At 32.9% G+C, this 15,992-nt stretch overlaps 2 protein-coding genes across 2 annotated transcripts; both read left to right on the top strand.

Annotated features, from left to right (window-relative positions):
- Window positions 1-1,514: 1,514 nt before the first annotated feature.
- Window positions 1,515-6,334, top strand: LOC148765373 (uncharacterized). Its single transcript, XM_088814456.1, has 3 exons — window positions 1,515-1,594; window positions 3,902-5,362; window positions 5,819-6,334. Exons 2-3 carry the CDS (start codon window positions 4,210-4,212, stop codon window positions 6,172-6,174), a joined length of 1,509 nt encoding a protein of 502 aa, XP_088670582.1. The 5' UTR covers window positions 1,515-1,594; window positions 3,902-4,209; the 3' UTR covers window positions 6,175-6,334.
- Window positions 6,335-11,693: 5,359 nt separating this feature from the next.
- On the top strand, window positions 11,694-15,992 carry LOC105957253 (uncharacterized). The gene is made up of 3 exons (XM_088814436.1): window positions 11,694-11,860; window positions 13,468-14,925; window positions 15,361-15,992. Exons 2-3 carry the CDS (start codon window positions 13,512-13,514, stop codon window positions 15,708-15,710), a joined length of 1,764 nt encoding a protein of 587 aa, XP_088670562.1. The 5' UTR covers window positions 11,694-11,860; window positions 13,468-13,511; the 3' UTR covers window positions 15,711-15,992.

The raw sequence follows: 15,992 nt of genomic DNA, 5'->3' as shown, positions 1-15,992 counted from the left end.
TTTCTTTCTCTTATTCCAAAAGGCCATTTCTATTTGTCTCCAAAAATTTTGCTGCATAAGAGCAGAGGTTACTCTTCTTTATTAAGGCTTCAATTTTCTCCAAAGATACTGTTAGTTCAAAGAAATAAATTAGTAGGGGAGAAACTCCCATGGAAGACAAGAAGAAGAACCCTAGCTTCATTCCAATCAATTTCTAGTTTGGGTAAGTTTCAAATTAAGTTTCCGTCCTTAAGTTTCAGTTAAGTTCAATTGACTCCTTAGAACTTTTAATTTCACCCACATATGATATCCTAAGATGAGAAGACAAGAAAACCCATGGATGTAGCCATGTGCCTGGCGCGTGCACTGGAATATTTGCCTGAAAATTCGACATAGGTGGTTAAGTGGCTCGAAATACCGAGTTTGAGCGTGCTCGTGCAATTTAATTTTTGTTAAGGTGACAATGTTAAAAAAACGGGCAAAATACATATGGAAAAATGCTATTTATCCTACATTTTATACTACTAGTGTCGCTCAAAGTTATAAATATTAAAATAAAGTCAACACCAACTGGCGGGAAACGGTGGCTGACAGACGATCAACGGCGGCGACGGACAAAATTAGAATCAAAATTGGACCAGGTGTCAAAATGAATACTTGGTGAAATTATGCTCAAATTTGGTTAAATGGGTGAAATAAGAGTTTATCAAGATTTTAGGCGTTATTTAAGTTTTTTACACACTTCTAGACTTTGTCTAGATTTTTTTGTAAGGGTAAATTACACCCACACCCATGAGGTATGCTTAAATAACTTTAAGGTCCATGTGGTATCGATAATTACACTTACCCCCTTGAAACGTAGTTATAAACTCTAATGGGATAATGCATTGGATCTGTTATTATGATAGAGTTCTAACGGACTATTGGTTTCAGGAATTGGTGGCGACAACAAAGAGTTATGGGTGATTTAAGAAATATTGGGGGAGCCATGTCACCCCATTACTCCCCATAACTCTATGTTATCTCCACTACTAGCTAAAAGTAATAGTCCATTAGAACCCTATCGAAATAATGTATCCAATGCATTATCCCGTTAGAGTTTCTAACTACGTTTCAGGGGGGTGACTGTAATTACCGATACCATAGAAATCTTAAAATTATTTAAGCATACCTCAAAGGTGTGGGTGTAATTTACCCTTATTGTAAAAGAGATTTAGAGGTAAACCTATATTGAAATAAGTCACAAGAGATTGATGGCCTTTTTTTGTAACCAAATAAAAAAAACAAAAAAATCCAAAGTTGAAATTGGAAAATCTAAAAATTATCCCGTGCGTGTTTGGAAAATTTGTTTGAACTATGACCGGATAATTCAGATCCGTAAATCAAACCGGGTGGTTCATAACCCGACCCGATCATTTCATACACGAAAAAGGAACAACTGAGCACCCACGCGTCAGATGGATTTGCCTGCGTACGTAGCTCATTAATAATGTCTGATCCTTGGCCTTGCACATTATTATTTAAGTAGAAAATTTCTCTCATTATTCTCATTATTACATTCCAAAAGCATAAGAGAGAGCGGTTGCACTTTTGCATGCAAAAGCTAAATTAGACGGTAAGCTTTCTTTTAATCTATTTTACATTTGATTTATCGTTTCTTGTTGACTGTTATTTTCTTTGATTTGTCTTGGGTCATTATTCATGTGTTCAAGTTGTACATTTCATTTTTGTTTGTAAGAAAATCACCCAAGTCTTTCCCCCCTTTTCAAGGGCTTTTCAGGTTTCTCTTTGATTTTTAGACTTTTATTTTTCCTTTACAATTTTCAAGAAATTATTACATTCTTGTTTAGGTGTTTTTCATGAGAGTTTAAGGTAAATTTGATGTTTAATTGAGGTCCGAGACGACCGATATGGTACCGCCCAACCAACGTTGGATTTCCGGGATGATAAATGTTCGATTGAAACATATATAAAGATACACTATACATCGTATATATGATGGGATGATAAATGTTTTTTTTTTTACTTTTACAATCTAGGGGAATTTAAATTTGGAATGCATTATTTATATGTGATCATGGTTCGTTCTAATTCCGTTATAGTTGCCGGAATGAAAATTTCTGATCTTAAATGTTTTAGATCGGAAATGTGTGCGAGTGTGTGTGTTTTTTTTTTGGTGGCGGAAATGGCAAATAGTTGTGCGGCGGATACTTTTATGTTTCGAAGCGGCGGATACTTTTAATTAGTTTTCGAAGCGGCGAGTTTTCGAGAATGAAAACCTACTAGGGTTTCGAATTTGCAAATTAGTCCAACAAGTTTAGGATTTCTTTTTATAAATATGAGATATTTTTGGAATTTTATTTTTGCCCCTAAATTTATATTTTCTGCATTTTCAGACCCTTTTAGCCCTTTTTAAAGAGATTGTTGGAATACGATTTTTTGGAGTTGTAATGCTTGGTTTTTTTTTAATTGTCTCTTTAGCCATAAAATATTTTTCCATATTACGTGTCACCTTGGACTTTCAAGGCTGAGTTATTTTCATTTTACCTATTTTGTCCTTTATCATTTATGTGGAAAAAAAAATTCTTAATATGCGTAAATGGCAATTTTGGGATTTTCTATTAGAATGAATGTCTTTTATTATGATTATTGCATATATTTAAACGACACTTGGCTAAGAGGGTGTTTGGCTAAGCTTATAAGATGTTAAAAGAAGCTTATAAGATGTTTTAGAGCTTATAAGCTCTTTCAAAGTGTTTGGTAATTTTTTAGAAAAAGATCTTAATTTTTTTAAAAATAAACTGTTGGGGAGCAAATAAGATCTTTTTAAATAAGTACCTCTACCCCACCTTTTTATTTAAGATCTTTTAATGAGTAAAAATAGGAAATAAGCCCATTATCCAAACACTCTAAAAAATAATCCTAAAAATAAGATGTAACAGCTTATCAGCTTTTAAAACATCTTATCAGACGTAAGAGCTTATCAGTTGTTTAAAATAAGTTTAGCCAAACACCCTCTAAGTTTATTTAAAACAACTCATAAGCTCTTACGTCTGATAAGATGTTTTTTGAGCTGATAAGCTGTTACATCTTTTTAGGATTAATTTTTAGAGTGTTTGGATAATGAGCTTATTTCCTATTTTACACATTATAAGATTTTAAATAAAAAGGTGGGATAGAGGTACTTATTTAAAAAGATCTTATTTGTTCTCCAACAGCTTATTTTAAAAAAAAAATAAGATCTTTTTATAAAAAATTACCAAACACTTTGAAAGAGCTTATAAGCTTTAAAACATCTTATAAGCTCCTTTTAACATCTTATAAGCTTAGCCAAACACCCTCTTAATGAAAAACAAAAGGCCGGTATATTATTTTGTATATTTTTCTATTCTAATTTTAAAATTCGTTACTTACTGTAAAAAATATAATGCTTAGTATTTTCTTTTATAAATCCGTTCTCTTTTCGTCCTATATGATATCTTCCATTTTTCTTTTTTCTTTTGTATAGAAAGATGATTATATGAATTAGGAAAATAAAGTTAGGAGAATTTTTTTACAGATAAAGTAAATAGCATATCTATCTACTCGGTAAGGAATGAGGATGTTGCAACAATACTCTTTTGCCATTGAAATTAGTTATTTAATTAAGGCCTCGTCTGGTTTGGGTATTAGGCTATTAGGCACGATTAATTAAATATTAACTAAATAACTAAACTTTCTTCGATATATGGTGAACTCAATAATTTTCCGAGTAGCTAGACTCATAAATATTATTTTATCATAGTTTATCATGTCCTCTGGTTAAATAATACAATTGGATTTTTATTTGTGTACTTAACTTTATCTTATTATTATTTTGTCTTGAAATTCGAATATATTTATGTAATGATTCTAACCTTGTGTTCTTGTATTATGTTATCAGGCACATCTGAGCTACATACACAAAATATTCCAACTTCACTGTCCCAAATGAAGAGGAACGATTTATTCCCCGACACAAGAACAACTTTTAAGCTCAAGACATAGCTCACTCAAACAAATCAATCATCACAAAACAACATCGGAATCGAATCATCTTCCATCTCAAACCAACCTGATAATAATAATCATCCACAAAATTCCACCACAGAAGTTGACCCATCGATAAAGAAAACCAAAGAGGATATTGCAAGATTCTTCTTCGAAAACGGGCTCGATTTCCATTCAGTAAGTTCCCCAAGTTTCCATAACATGATGGGTCCTAGAAAGTTCCACATCCCCACCCTCGATGAGCTAAGAGGGTCGTTATTTGAAGATGCATTAAAAGAAGTGAGTAAATATATCGACGAGGCTAGAAATTCGTGGGCGCACACAGGATGCACTATCTTGCTCGATGAATGGAAAGGTGAAACGGGAAGGGATTTCGTCAATGTTTTAGTTGACTCCCCGAGAGGAACCGTTTATCTCAACACATACGATATTTCCGATTATATTGGAAAAATTCACAAAATGAAAATGTTATTCGACAAAGTGTTGAGTGAAGTTGGGGTTGAGAATGTGGTTCAAGTTATTACATCCTCGAATTCTATTTTTACCAAGGAAGTGGTGAAGGAATTGTCGGAGAAATACCGACAAATATTTTGGTCGGTGAGCGGGTCTTTCTGCATGCAGCTCATGCTGGAGAAATTGTTGGAAATGGACGTTATCAAAGAAATCCTGGAGAAGGCGAAAATATTTACGAGGTTTATTTACGGAAACCCTAACGCGCTCAAGTATCTGAAGGAGAAAACAGACGGTCGTGATTTATTCCAGCAGAGTTCGAATATCAAGTCAACGCAGCCTTTCTTAACCCTCGAGAATATCGTCTTGGAGAAAAAAATATTGACCAAAATGTTTCAATCTCCCATTTTTTTGACAGACAAGGGTTGGGAAGAAGTATATGATTTGGTGAGTGATGAATCTTTTTGGAAGGGGGCATCCGATGTGCTCAAAGCAGCTATACCTCTCGTGCGCATAATACAATGGATGACGGGGAGTAGTTATAAGGAGCAGATGGGATATATATACGAAACGATGGATCAAGCCAAGGAGACTATTAAACAAGGGTTCAAAAAGAATAAAGCACAATACACGAGGTTTTGGAAAGTGATAGACGAGATTTGGAGTGGAGTACTATACACCCCGATTCACGCGGCGGGTTACTATTTGAACCCCAATCTTTTCTACACGAGCGATAGGTTTATCGACCCTGAAGTTGCAACTGGTTTGTTGTGTTGTGTTGTACGGACTACCCGGGATCCGCGGGTCCAGGATTGGGTCACTATACAAATCGAGATGTACCAGAATGCTAAGGGCGGGTTTGGCTTGGGATGGCCGAAGGACCAGAGATCGAATACTTCTCCAGGTTCGATTACGTTTTTTTATATATATTACATTTTTTTTACTAAGATGTCATTTCGCTTTTATTTTTTCGAATTTTCATTCATGCATGCATATCTCTCTCACTCGACATGCACCCAACACGCACCCGACATTCACTCAACATTCACTCGACATGCACCTGACATGCACTCGACATTCACTCAACATGCACCCGACATTCACCCGTCATTCACCTGACTTGCACCGGGCATTCACTCGACATGCACCCAACATTCAATTTCCAATCTAGTTGGTTTAAGTTGGATTAGAAAGCCAACTAAAAGGACTACGAATTTGGTGTTCTGAGTTTTGTGCAATTGAGACAGAGAAAGGGTCAATCACATTTGAAATCGAAAACGTTATCATAAAATATAAACGACATTTAGCTTGGTTAATTCTTGATTTTATTTATTTATTATTGTTAATTTTTAAATTGCAGCAAAATGGTGGTTGAAATATGGGGGCGAATGTCCGGAGCTACAAAAGTTGGCGATTAGAATACTAAGCCAAACATGTGAGGGTGCATCGAAATTTCAGCTCAAGAGGGGTTCGGTGGAGAAGCTTCTTGATACGAAAATAAGTCGAAGAGAAAAGAACAGGTTAGCTAATGTTGTTTTTGTTGAATATAATATGCAGCTGCAGAACTTCGGATCTGGTAAGGTGGGGTATATGGGACCCGATGAAATCGAACCATTGGATGATTGGGGAGTTCATAAAGGAACTAATGATGGGGCCCTAAACTCGGGAGGTCCCTCGAATTTTCATCCAAAGTGGAGCGTGTGTGAACTTATATAGCTTATTTTAGACTTGAAAGTGATGAATTTGTAAATTTTATAGAATATGAAGTTGTATTGCGCCTTTTCTTGGACATGGATTTTGATTAAGTTGTTCTAGATTATTAGATATGCTATACAAATGGTGGATAATGCGATTTGAGTGGATTATTATTGTTATTTATTATTTATATGTACGTAAATGGTAAAAGTTAGGAGGTGAAATTGGAACCGAATTTTTGAATCCTGTCGATTTCGATATTTCCAATTTTAGAACAAAAAATTTCATTCCAAACTCCGGATGTTTCTAGGGTTCAATATTTTGGATGGTACGTAATTTTTTTGGAACGGAGGTCGATACATACGGAGAATATTTTTAGTTTTTTACCCAACCGATTGCCCTACCGTTCACCACACAAATTATTTGTCAAAATATTTCTACCAATGGTTACCCTGGCAAATTTTCTATCGTATATATACAAAGGTTGTAAAAAGTGGAAATCGGGTCGGAGGCGGTTAGGTACCGACTCACGATTAATCGATGCGGCGGTGATTAATCAGCCATAAATAAAAAATAAATCGGTTTTTAAAATTTAATATACTATATTCATAGATATTATTTACAAATACTCAAAACATAAATTAAAAGATATTTAAACTTGTTATATCTCCATCATGTATATATCCTAATAACATAATACAAGTTTAATAATAGTAAGATCATAATTCAATCAAAATCCTTATAAAATATAAATGAAAAGGCAATTTTTTTGAATTTAAATTTATCTTTGAACATTCCAAGCATTATTCTTTAACAATAACACTTAACATAAAAAAATAACGCACAAACTCATATTTTTTTTTAAATCCCAATTTTTATTTTTAATTAAAAAAGAAATTGAAAAAAAAAACTGATTTGACACCAAAGTTTGACCCGCCTTCAAGGTTTGACCGTCTCAGACCGCCTCAAACTGCCTAAAACCGCCCTACATGCCAAAACCCGAATTTTCAAACATTTACTCAAAAATCGTAAAGGTTTGGGACCGCCTCCGGCTCGGAGAACCGATTAATCGGACACCTCGGCCGATTTTTAGAACACATATATATACACATAAATAGATTTTTTATAATTATGAATATATTTTGTATGGACAATGAATATAGTAGTTCGAATTTCTAAGACTATTCAGGTATGTCAAAAATATTTTGAATGATTCCGTGACGGCTAAGCAAGAACAATATTCCGAGAATCAAGACTTTGATTGCTCCTATATCAGTTCTCATAGTGTTCATTCTTTTTCATTCACTCATCATGGTAATTTTCTTCGTCATCAACTTATCTTTTTGTCCATTTTTTTCTAGTTTTTTTTCATGCTAAAAAATCTACTATTCGATATACAGTCCGTAGTATACCAATATATGGAGAACATTTTTTCATAGTGATTGTATGTTATACTTACTGATAGTTGATACCCATAAACTGCATAATTCGTAACAATTTCATAAATCGGTGTTATTAGACATAGCAAACTAAAATTTTAGTGTTAACAATTTCATAATTTATTGGTGAATTATAGAAAACATAAATTATTAGTTTGCTATATATGTTTCAAAATTTATGAAATATTTATAGAAAACTTGAACTTGTTGCTGACACTAGAAAACATAAATTATTAGTGTTTAGTATTGCACGGGTGAGTTATTAGAGTTAACAATTTCATAATTGGTATTATTAGTTCTATACTTTATTTATTCATTTACTTCATCCACATTATTAGTGTGCAACGCACCGTACAACTCACGGGACAAAGTACTAGTTTTAGTTTACAAATAGTTTTATGTTATGTATGTTAATCTTTATATTTAAAAGTAACTAACACTTGGGTAACTCTAGGGCAACCTAAGTGCATCTTTATAATTATTTTTGTTTAGTTTTTTCTACTATGTTTCTAATAATTTTTTTTTTCTTTCTTATCTCTTCTCCTTGAGAAATTTTATTTCTTGACTCAATGGAAAGGTCTTTCATTTTTTTTTGTTATTCCACTTTCTGTAACTGACATCTTTGTAATTATTATTTTTCTCTATAAATTTTCTAATTATTACATTTTTCTAAGAAATATTTTGTTGCGCCATCAAATGGTAACACGATAAATTTCATTTCTTCTTTTTCAAAAAAATAAGCTGATGAATTCCTGTGATATATATTATATCAATTTTTATGGTGCATTTTTTTATTTTTTTTACAATTAGGTAAATTTGTGTCGAATGTGGCGATGGGAAGTGACGATTTGAAGTTGTCTACGGAGGGTGGTGCGAGGTCCACTCCCTCAGAAGCAAGGGAATTTGCTGCTGCACAAATGACTGTCAAAATACAAACTCGTTTCTGTGTTAACGTAATCAGGAGTTAATTTTCTGTCTTCCGTTAAAGGGTACCTGAATGACGGCGCGTGCGATGCGAAATAAGCAATGGCGGAAATGCGTGGCCTCCAAACTGACTGGGTGAAAGGAAAGGCGCCCGAGAGCTGATTAAAGTTTTTTTTTTTTTTTTTATATATTTGCAAAATCCGCGTTTTTTGTTCTGTTTTAAGCACGTTAACTATAAATTTAGAGCTTTTTGGCGATTACACAGTATAACATTGTGCATTCGCATCATCAACCCCATCGTAATGACTGATCAATGTGTGCAAATATGACGACTGGGCACCGCGCCTTACACGGTGTTCCATACCTAATATATATATATATATATATATATATATATATATATATATATATATATATATATATATATATATATATATATATATATATATATATATATATATATATATATATATAGTTTTAATAATTAATATATTTTGTATGGACAATGAATATAATAGTTCAAATTTGTGGTACTTTTCGAGTGTGTCAAAAATATTTTGAATGATTCCGTCAAAGATGATATAATTTATGATAAAAGTGTTTATGTTATAATTTTAGTTTAAAAATATTTTATATTAGATATGTTAATAATCTTTATATTCAAAAGTAACTAACTCTTGGATAACTCTAGGGCAACCCAAGTGCAACTTTATAGTTATTTTTTGTTTATTTGTTTTCTATTATTTTTTTAATTATTTTCTTTTTCTTTCTTATCTCTTATTCACACGAAATTTTATTTCTTATCTGAATGGAAGGGTCTTTCATATTTTTTTATTCCACTTTCTGTGAATTAAATAATTATGATCATCTTGCTTTAAAATGTAGAGCTCAAATGGTATAAAATGGGTACAAATGTGATAATATTCCATGTAATCAAGAAAATTCCACGAAATTTGAAACCGCAAGAATAGACGTGTAAGAAGATTTATAGTTGAGGGATAGTTGTAATTACCCAAACAGGAGTGGTTTTTTTCATAATTTGACCATACCTCAGGGGGTTGGTTGTAATTTATCCTTAAAATTAATATATATTTTACTTGTAGTGTTTGAAAATGGATCAAATCTTTATATATAAAAGAAGGGGTTTTTGTGCCCCCAAATCAAGTATCTTTATTATTCTAGGTTTAGGGGCTATATCTCTTTCACCAATAAGCCCATCCCTTTAATATTTATTATAAATAAAGGAAACATTCATGGTTATGACAATATTACCCCCAACCCTTTATACCCAATTCTTAATTGTAACCCCAATTTAATCAATATTGTTCACAAAAATTCAATTTTGACCAAAAAAATTCATTTTTCTTTCACAAACTTTTTTTTTTCAAAAAAAAAATTTCAGAATTTTTTTTTTGCTGACGAATTTCGGCGTTGACTTTTCGACTTTTTTTTTTCTGGTCTATTTTTTTCCGCCGTCGGATTCCGGCGTTGACTTTTTTTAGTGTTTTTTTTTGCGTCCACCGCTGAACGTTGACTGTAATTGTGATGTCACTGACAGTAAATTAACGTAATTATACTGTCAATGACAATTAATTAACGTAATTGTACTGCCGTTGACAATACATTTATGTATTGTTCTGCCGTTGACAGTAAATTAACGTAATATTATTATTTTTTATTTTATGTTATTTTTTTTTATTTTGTTTGATTTGTTGACAAGTCAACGTATTTATATTACTGTCTTTGACGGTAAAATAACTGTAAACACAATAATATTACTGTCAACAACATCAATATTATTATTTTTTGGGGTTTTTTTGTTTTGTTTGAGCTATTCACGGAGTAACGTAATAATATTATTGTCTATTATTGTAATATAACTGTAAACACAATAATATTACTGTGGTTGAAGGTAATATTACTGTAATATTGTTGTCAACCACATCAATATTATTATCTTGTTTTGATTTTTTTGTTTGTTTGAGTTATTCACGGAGTAACATAATAATATTACTGTCTATTTTTGTAATATTACTGTGGTTGACGGTAATATTACTGTTGCTATAGTAATATTACTGTCACTCACAGTAATATTAATTCTTTTTTGCTTTTTATTACGCTTACATTTGTTGAACGATCAACATAGTAATATTACTCTATTACACAATATTAATGAGTTTTGTTGTGTTAATATTACTGTGCTAGAGATTAATACAACAATATTGATGTATTAAACTGTAGTTTAGTTAATTTTACTGTGTTTAACAGTAATATAGTTAATATGACTATCAATCACAGCAATATTGTTGTTTAAACGAAAAAAAATGTTACAAAAAGAAAAACAAAAAAAAAAGTCAACGCCGGAACCTGCAAAAAAATCCGGAAGAAAAAAAAAATGAAAAGTCAATGCCAGAATCCGTCGGCAAAAAAAAGTTTTGGGTCAAAATTTAATAATTTGTGAATTTTGGGGTCAAATTGAGGTTAAATTAAATTAAGGATGAAATTGGAGCATATTAAAGTATGAGGGGCGATTTTAGTCTTTTACAAAAATTTGGACCATTTGTGTACTTATTTGTAAATGAGTTTTTTGTCTTGATCTCTTTATGAATAAGTACCCATTGATGAGCTTATTTATAATCACCCCATAAAAGAAAGGTTTGCCCCAAAGCCCGAAATCATTTTTTTTTAATATTTTTGTCAAATATTTGTTTCCTTTATTTTCTCATTTTTAAGAGCACATAAAGAAATAAAAAAGTCACAAATATTAAAATAAAGTCAACGCCAACTGGTAGCTAATAGACAGTCAACGGCAGCAACGGAGAAAATTAGAGTCAAAATTGGGCTAGGGGTCAAAATGAATAATTGGTGAAATTAGAGTCAAATTATGGTTAAATAGATGAAATTAGAGTATATTAAAATGTGAGGCAGTATTAAAGTTTTGTACAAACTTCTAGACTTTTTCTAAATTTTTTTGTAAAAGAGATTTAGAGGTTGACCTAAAAAAAAAAAAAAATTCCAAAGTTGAAATTGGAAAATCTTAAAATTGTAACGTGCATGTTTGGAAAATTTGTTTGAACTATGACCGGATAATTCAGACCCGTAAATCAAACCGGGTGGTTCATAACCCGACCCGATCATTTCATACACAAAAAAGGAACAACTGAGCACCCACGCGTCAGATGGATTCGCCTGCGTGTATAGTACGTACCTCATTAATAATGTCTGATCCTTGGCCTTACACATTATTATTTAACTGGAAAATTTATCTCATTGTTCTCATTATTACATTCCAAAAGCATAAGAAAGAGCGGTTTCACTTTTGTATGCGAAGGCTAAATTAGACGGTAAGCTTTCTTTTTAATCTTTTTTACATCTCATTTATCGTTTCTTGTTGACTGTTTTTTCTTTGATTTGTCTTGGGTCATTATTCATGTGTTCAAGTTGTACATTTGATTTTTTTTAAGGAAGATGTTCATTTTTGTTTCTGGTTTGTAAGAAAATCACCCAAGTATTTCCCCCTTTTTCAAGGGTTTTTCAGGTTTTTCTTTGATTTTTAGACTTTTATTTTTTCTTTTCAATTTTCAAGAAATTATTAAATTCATTTTTAGGTGTTTTTCATGAGAGTTTAAGGTAAATTTGATGTTTAATTGAGGTCCGAGACCACCGATATGGTACCGCCCAACCAGCGTAGGGTTTCCGTGATGATAAATGTTCGATTGAAACATATATAGAGATACACTATAAATCGTATATATGATAGAACTAGATTTGTTTTTATTATTATTTTTTTTTACATTTACAATCTAGGGGAATTTAAATTTGGAATGCATTATATATATGTGATCATGGTTCGTTGGAATTCCGTTATAGTTGCTGGAATGAAAATTTCTGATCTTAAATGTTTTAGATCGAAAATGTGTGTGAGTGTGTATTTTTTGTGGTGGCGAAAATGGCAAATAGTTGTGCGGCGGATACTTTTATGTTTCGAAGCGGCGGATACTTTTAATTAGTTTTCGAAGCGGCGAGTTTTCGTGAATGAAAACCTATTAGGGTTGCGATTTTGCAAATTAGTCCCATAAGTTTAGGATTTCTTATTAAAATAAAGAGATATTTTTTGAATTTGTCTTTTTGACCCTAAATTTATATTTTATGCATTTCCAGACCCTTTTTGCCCTTTTTAAAGAGATTGTTGGAATACGATTTTTTGGAGTTGTAATACTTACTTTGTTTTCTTTTTAATTGTCTGTTTAGCCCTAAAACATTTTTCCATATTACGTGTCGCCTTAGACTTTCAAAGCTGAGTCATTTTCATTTTACATATTTTGTCCTTTATCATTTATGAGGATTTATGTGGAGAAAAAAAGATCATTTCTTAATATGTGTAAATGGTAGTTTTGGGATTTTCTATTAGAATGAATGTCTTTTATTATGATTATTGCATATACATTAAACGACATTTAAAAAAATTAAACGGCTGGCTAAATATTTTGAATATTTTTCTACTCTAATTTCAAAATTAGTTACTTACTGTAAAAAAAATATAACACTTAGTATTTTTTTTTTAAATCGCCGTTCTCTTTTCGTCTTATATGATAGCTTTCATTTTTCGTTTTTTTGTATAGAGATGAAGTAAATAACATATCTACCTACTCGGTAATGATGTTGCCATAATACTCTTTTGCCATTAAAATTAGTTATATAATTAAGTTCTCGTTTGGTTGGAGAGATTATCTATGATTCACTAAATATTAACTAAATAATTTTCAGAGTAGCTAAATCCATAAATATTATTTTATCATAGCTTATCTTGTCCTCATGGTCAAATAATAATATTGATGTGTTTTTATTAGTGTACTTAATTTTATCTTAACTAATCTTATTATGTTGTCTTGAAATTCGAATATATATTTATGTAATGATTTTGACTAGTGTTCTTGTATTATATTAACAGGCATATCTGAGCTACATACACACAATCCAATTTCCCTGTCCAAAATGAAGAGGAACGATTTATTCCCTGACACAAGAACAACTTATAAGGTCAAGACAGAGCTCAATCAAACAAATAGATCATCCGAAAACAACGTAGGGATCGAATCATCTTCCATCTCAAACCGACGTGATAATAATAATCATCAACAAAATTCCACCACAGAAGTTGATCCATCGATAAAGAAAACCAAAGAGGATATTGCAAGATTCTTCTTCGAAAACGGGCTCGATTTCAATTCAGTAAGTTCCCCAAGTTTCCATAACATGATGGGTCCCAGAAAGTGCCACATCCCCACTCTCGAGGAGCTAAAAGGGCCGTTATTTCAAGATGCATTAAAAGAAGTGACTAAATATATCGACGAGGCTAGAAATTCGTGGGCGCACACAGGTTGCACTATCTTGCTCGATGAATGGAAGGGTGAAACGGGAAGGGATTTCGTCAATGTTTTAGTTGACTCCCCGAGAGGAACCATTTATCTCAGCACATACGATATTTCCGATTATATTGGAAAAATTGACAAAATGAAAATGCTATTCGACAAAGTGTTGAGTGAAGTTGGGGTTGAGAATGTGGTTCAAGTTATTACATCCTCGAATTCTATTTTTACCAAGGAAGTGGCGAAGGAATTGTCGGAGAAATACCGACAAATATTTTGGTCGGTGAGTGGGTCTTTCTGCATGCAACTCATGCTGGAGAAATTGTTGGAAATCGACGTCATCAAAGAAATTCTCGAGAAGGCAAAAATATTTACGAGATTTATTTATGGAAACCCTAACGCGCTCAAGTATCTCAAGGAGAAAACGAACGGTCGTGATTTGTTTCAGCAGTGTTCGAAGATCAAGTCAACGCAGCCTTTCTTAACCCTCGAGAATATCGTCTTGGAGAAACAAATATTGACCAAAATGTTTCGGTCTCCCATTTTTTTGGCAGACAAGGGTTGGGACGAAGTATATGATTTGGTGAGTGATGAATCTTTTTGGAAGGGGGCATCGGATGTGCTCAAAGCAGCTATACCTCTCGTGCGGGTAATAAAATGGATGACGGGCATTAGTAATAAGGAGCATATGGGATATATATACGAAACGATGGATCAAGCGAAGAAGACTATTAAACAAGGGCTCAAAACGAATAAAGCACAATACACGAGATTCTGGAAAGTGATAGATGAGATTTGGAGTGGAGTACTATTCACCCCGATTCACGCGGCGGGTTACTATTTGAACCCCAATCTTTTCTACACAAGTGATAGGTTTATCGACCCTGAAGTTGCAACTAGTTTGTTGTGCTGTGTTGTACGGACTACCCGGGATCCGCGGGTCCAGGATCGGGTCACTATGCAGATCGAGACGTACCAGAATGCTAAGGGCGCGTTTGGCTTGGGATGCGCGGAGGACCAGAGATCAAATACTTCTCCAGGTTCGATTAATTTTGTTTTAATATATATAAATACATATATTACAATTGTTTAACTAAAAATGTCATTTCGCTTTTATTTATACCGTTTTGACTTTGAACTTTCATTCATGCATGCATATCTCTCTCACTTGACATGCACCCGACACGCACCCAACATTTTCTCGACATGCACTCAACATGCACTCGACATTCACTCAACATGCACCCAACATACACCCGGCATTCACCCGACATGCACTCGACATTCACTCGACATACACCCGACATGCAATCTCAATCTAGTTAGTTTAAGTTGGATTAGAAAGCCAACTTAAAGGGTGAAAAAAGGTCAAAATCACATTTCAAATCGAAAACGAAATCATAAAATATAAACGACATTTAGCATGGTTAATTCTTGATTTTATTTATTTATCATTTTTAATTTTAAAATTGCAGCAAAATGGTGGTTGAAATATGGGGGTGAATGTCCGGAACTACAAAAGTTGGCGCTTCGAATACTGAGCCAAACATGTGCGGGTGCATCGAAATTTCAGCTAAAGAGGGTTTCGGTGGAGAAACTTCTTGATACGAGAATAAGTCGAAGAGAAAAGAAGAGGTTAGCTCATGCTGTTTTTGTTGAATATAATATGCAACTGCAGAATTTTGAATCTGGTGAGGTGGTGTATATGGGACCCGATGAAATCGAACCGTTGGATGATTGGGTAGTTCATAAAGGACCAAATGATGGGGCCCTAAACTCGGGAGGGCCGTCGAATTTTCATCCAAAAGTGGAGCGTATAGTATGAGCTAATATAGCTTATTTTAGACGTGAAAGTGATGATTTTGTAAATTTTATAGAATATGAAATTGTATTGCACAATTTCTTGGACATGGATTTTGATTAAGTTCTTCTGGATTATTAGATATGCTATACAAATGGTGGATAATGCGATTTGAGTGGACTATTATTGTTATTCATCATTTATATGTACTTAGATGTTAAAAGTTAGGTTGGGGAAATTCGAACCAAATTTTTGAGTCCTGTCGATTTCGATATTTCCAAAATTAGGACAAAAAGTTTTCTTTCC

This window comes from Erythranthe guttata, chromosome 14 (genome assembly GCF_056151865.1).
Source record: "Erythranthe guttata isolate IM_541 chromosome 14, IM_541, whole genome shotgun sequence".
Lineage (NCBI taxonomy): Eukaryota > Viridiplantae > Streptophyta > Magnoliopsida > Lamiales > Phrymaceae > Erythranthe > Erythranthe guttata.
This window is presented reverse-complemented; position numbering and strand designations above follow the sequence as displayed.

Excerpts from the sequence above, each read along its gene's own strand:
- LOC148765373 (XM_088814456.1), top strand. The coding sequence starts at position 4,210 with ATGATGGGTCCTAGAAAGTTCCACATCCCCACCCTCGATGAGCTAAGA. Across the intron at positions 5,363-5,818 it reads GAGATCGAATACTTCTCCAG|CAAAATGGTGGTTGAAATAT; the intron begins GTTCGATTACGT and ends TTTAAATTGCAG.
- LOC105957253 (XM_088814436.1), top strand. The coding sequence starts at position 13,512 with ATGAAGAGGAACGATTTATTCCCTGACACAAGAACAACTTATAAGGTC. Across the intron at positions 14,926-15,360 it reads GAGATCAAATACTTCTCCAG|CAAAATGGTGGTTGAAATAT; the intron begins GTTCGATTAATT and ends TTAAAATTGCAG.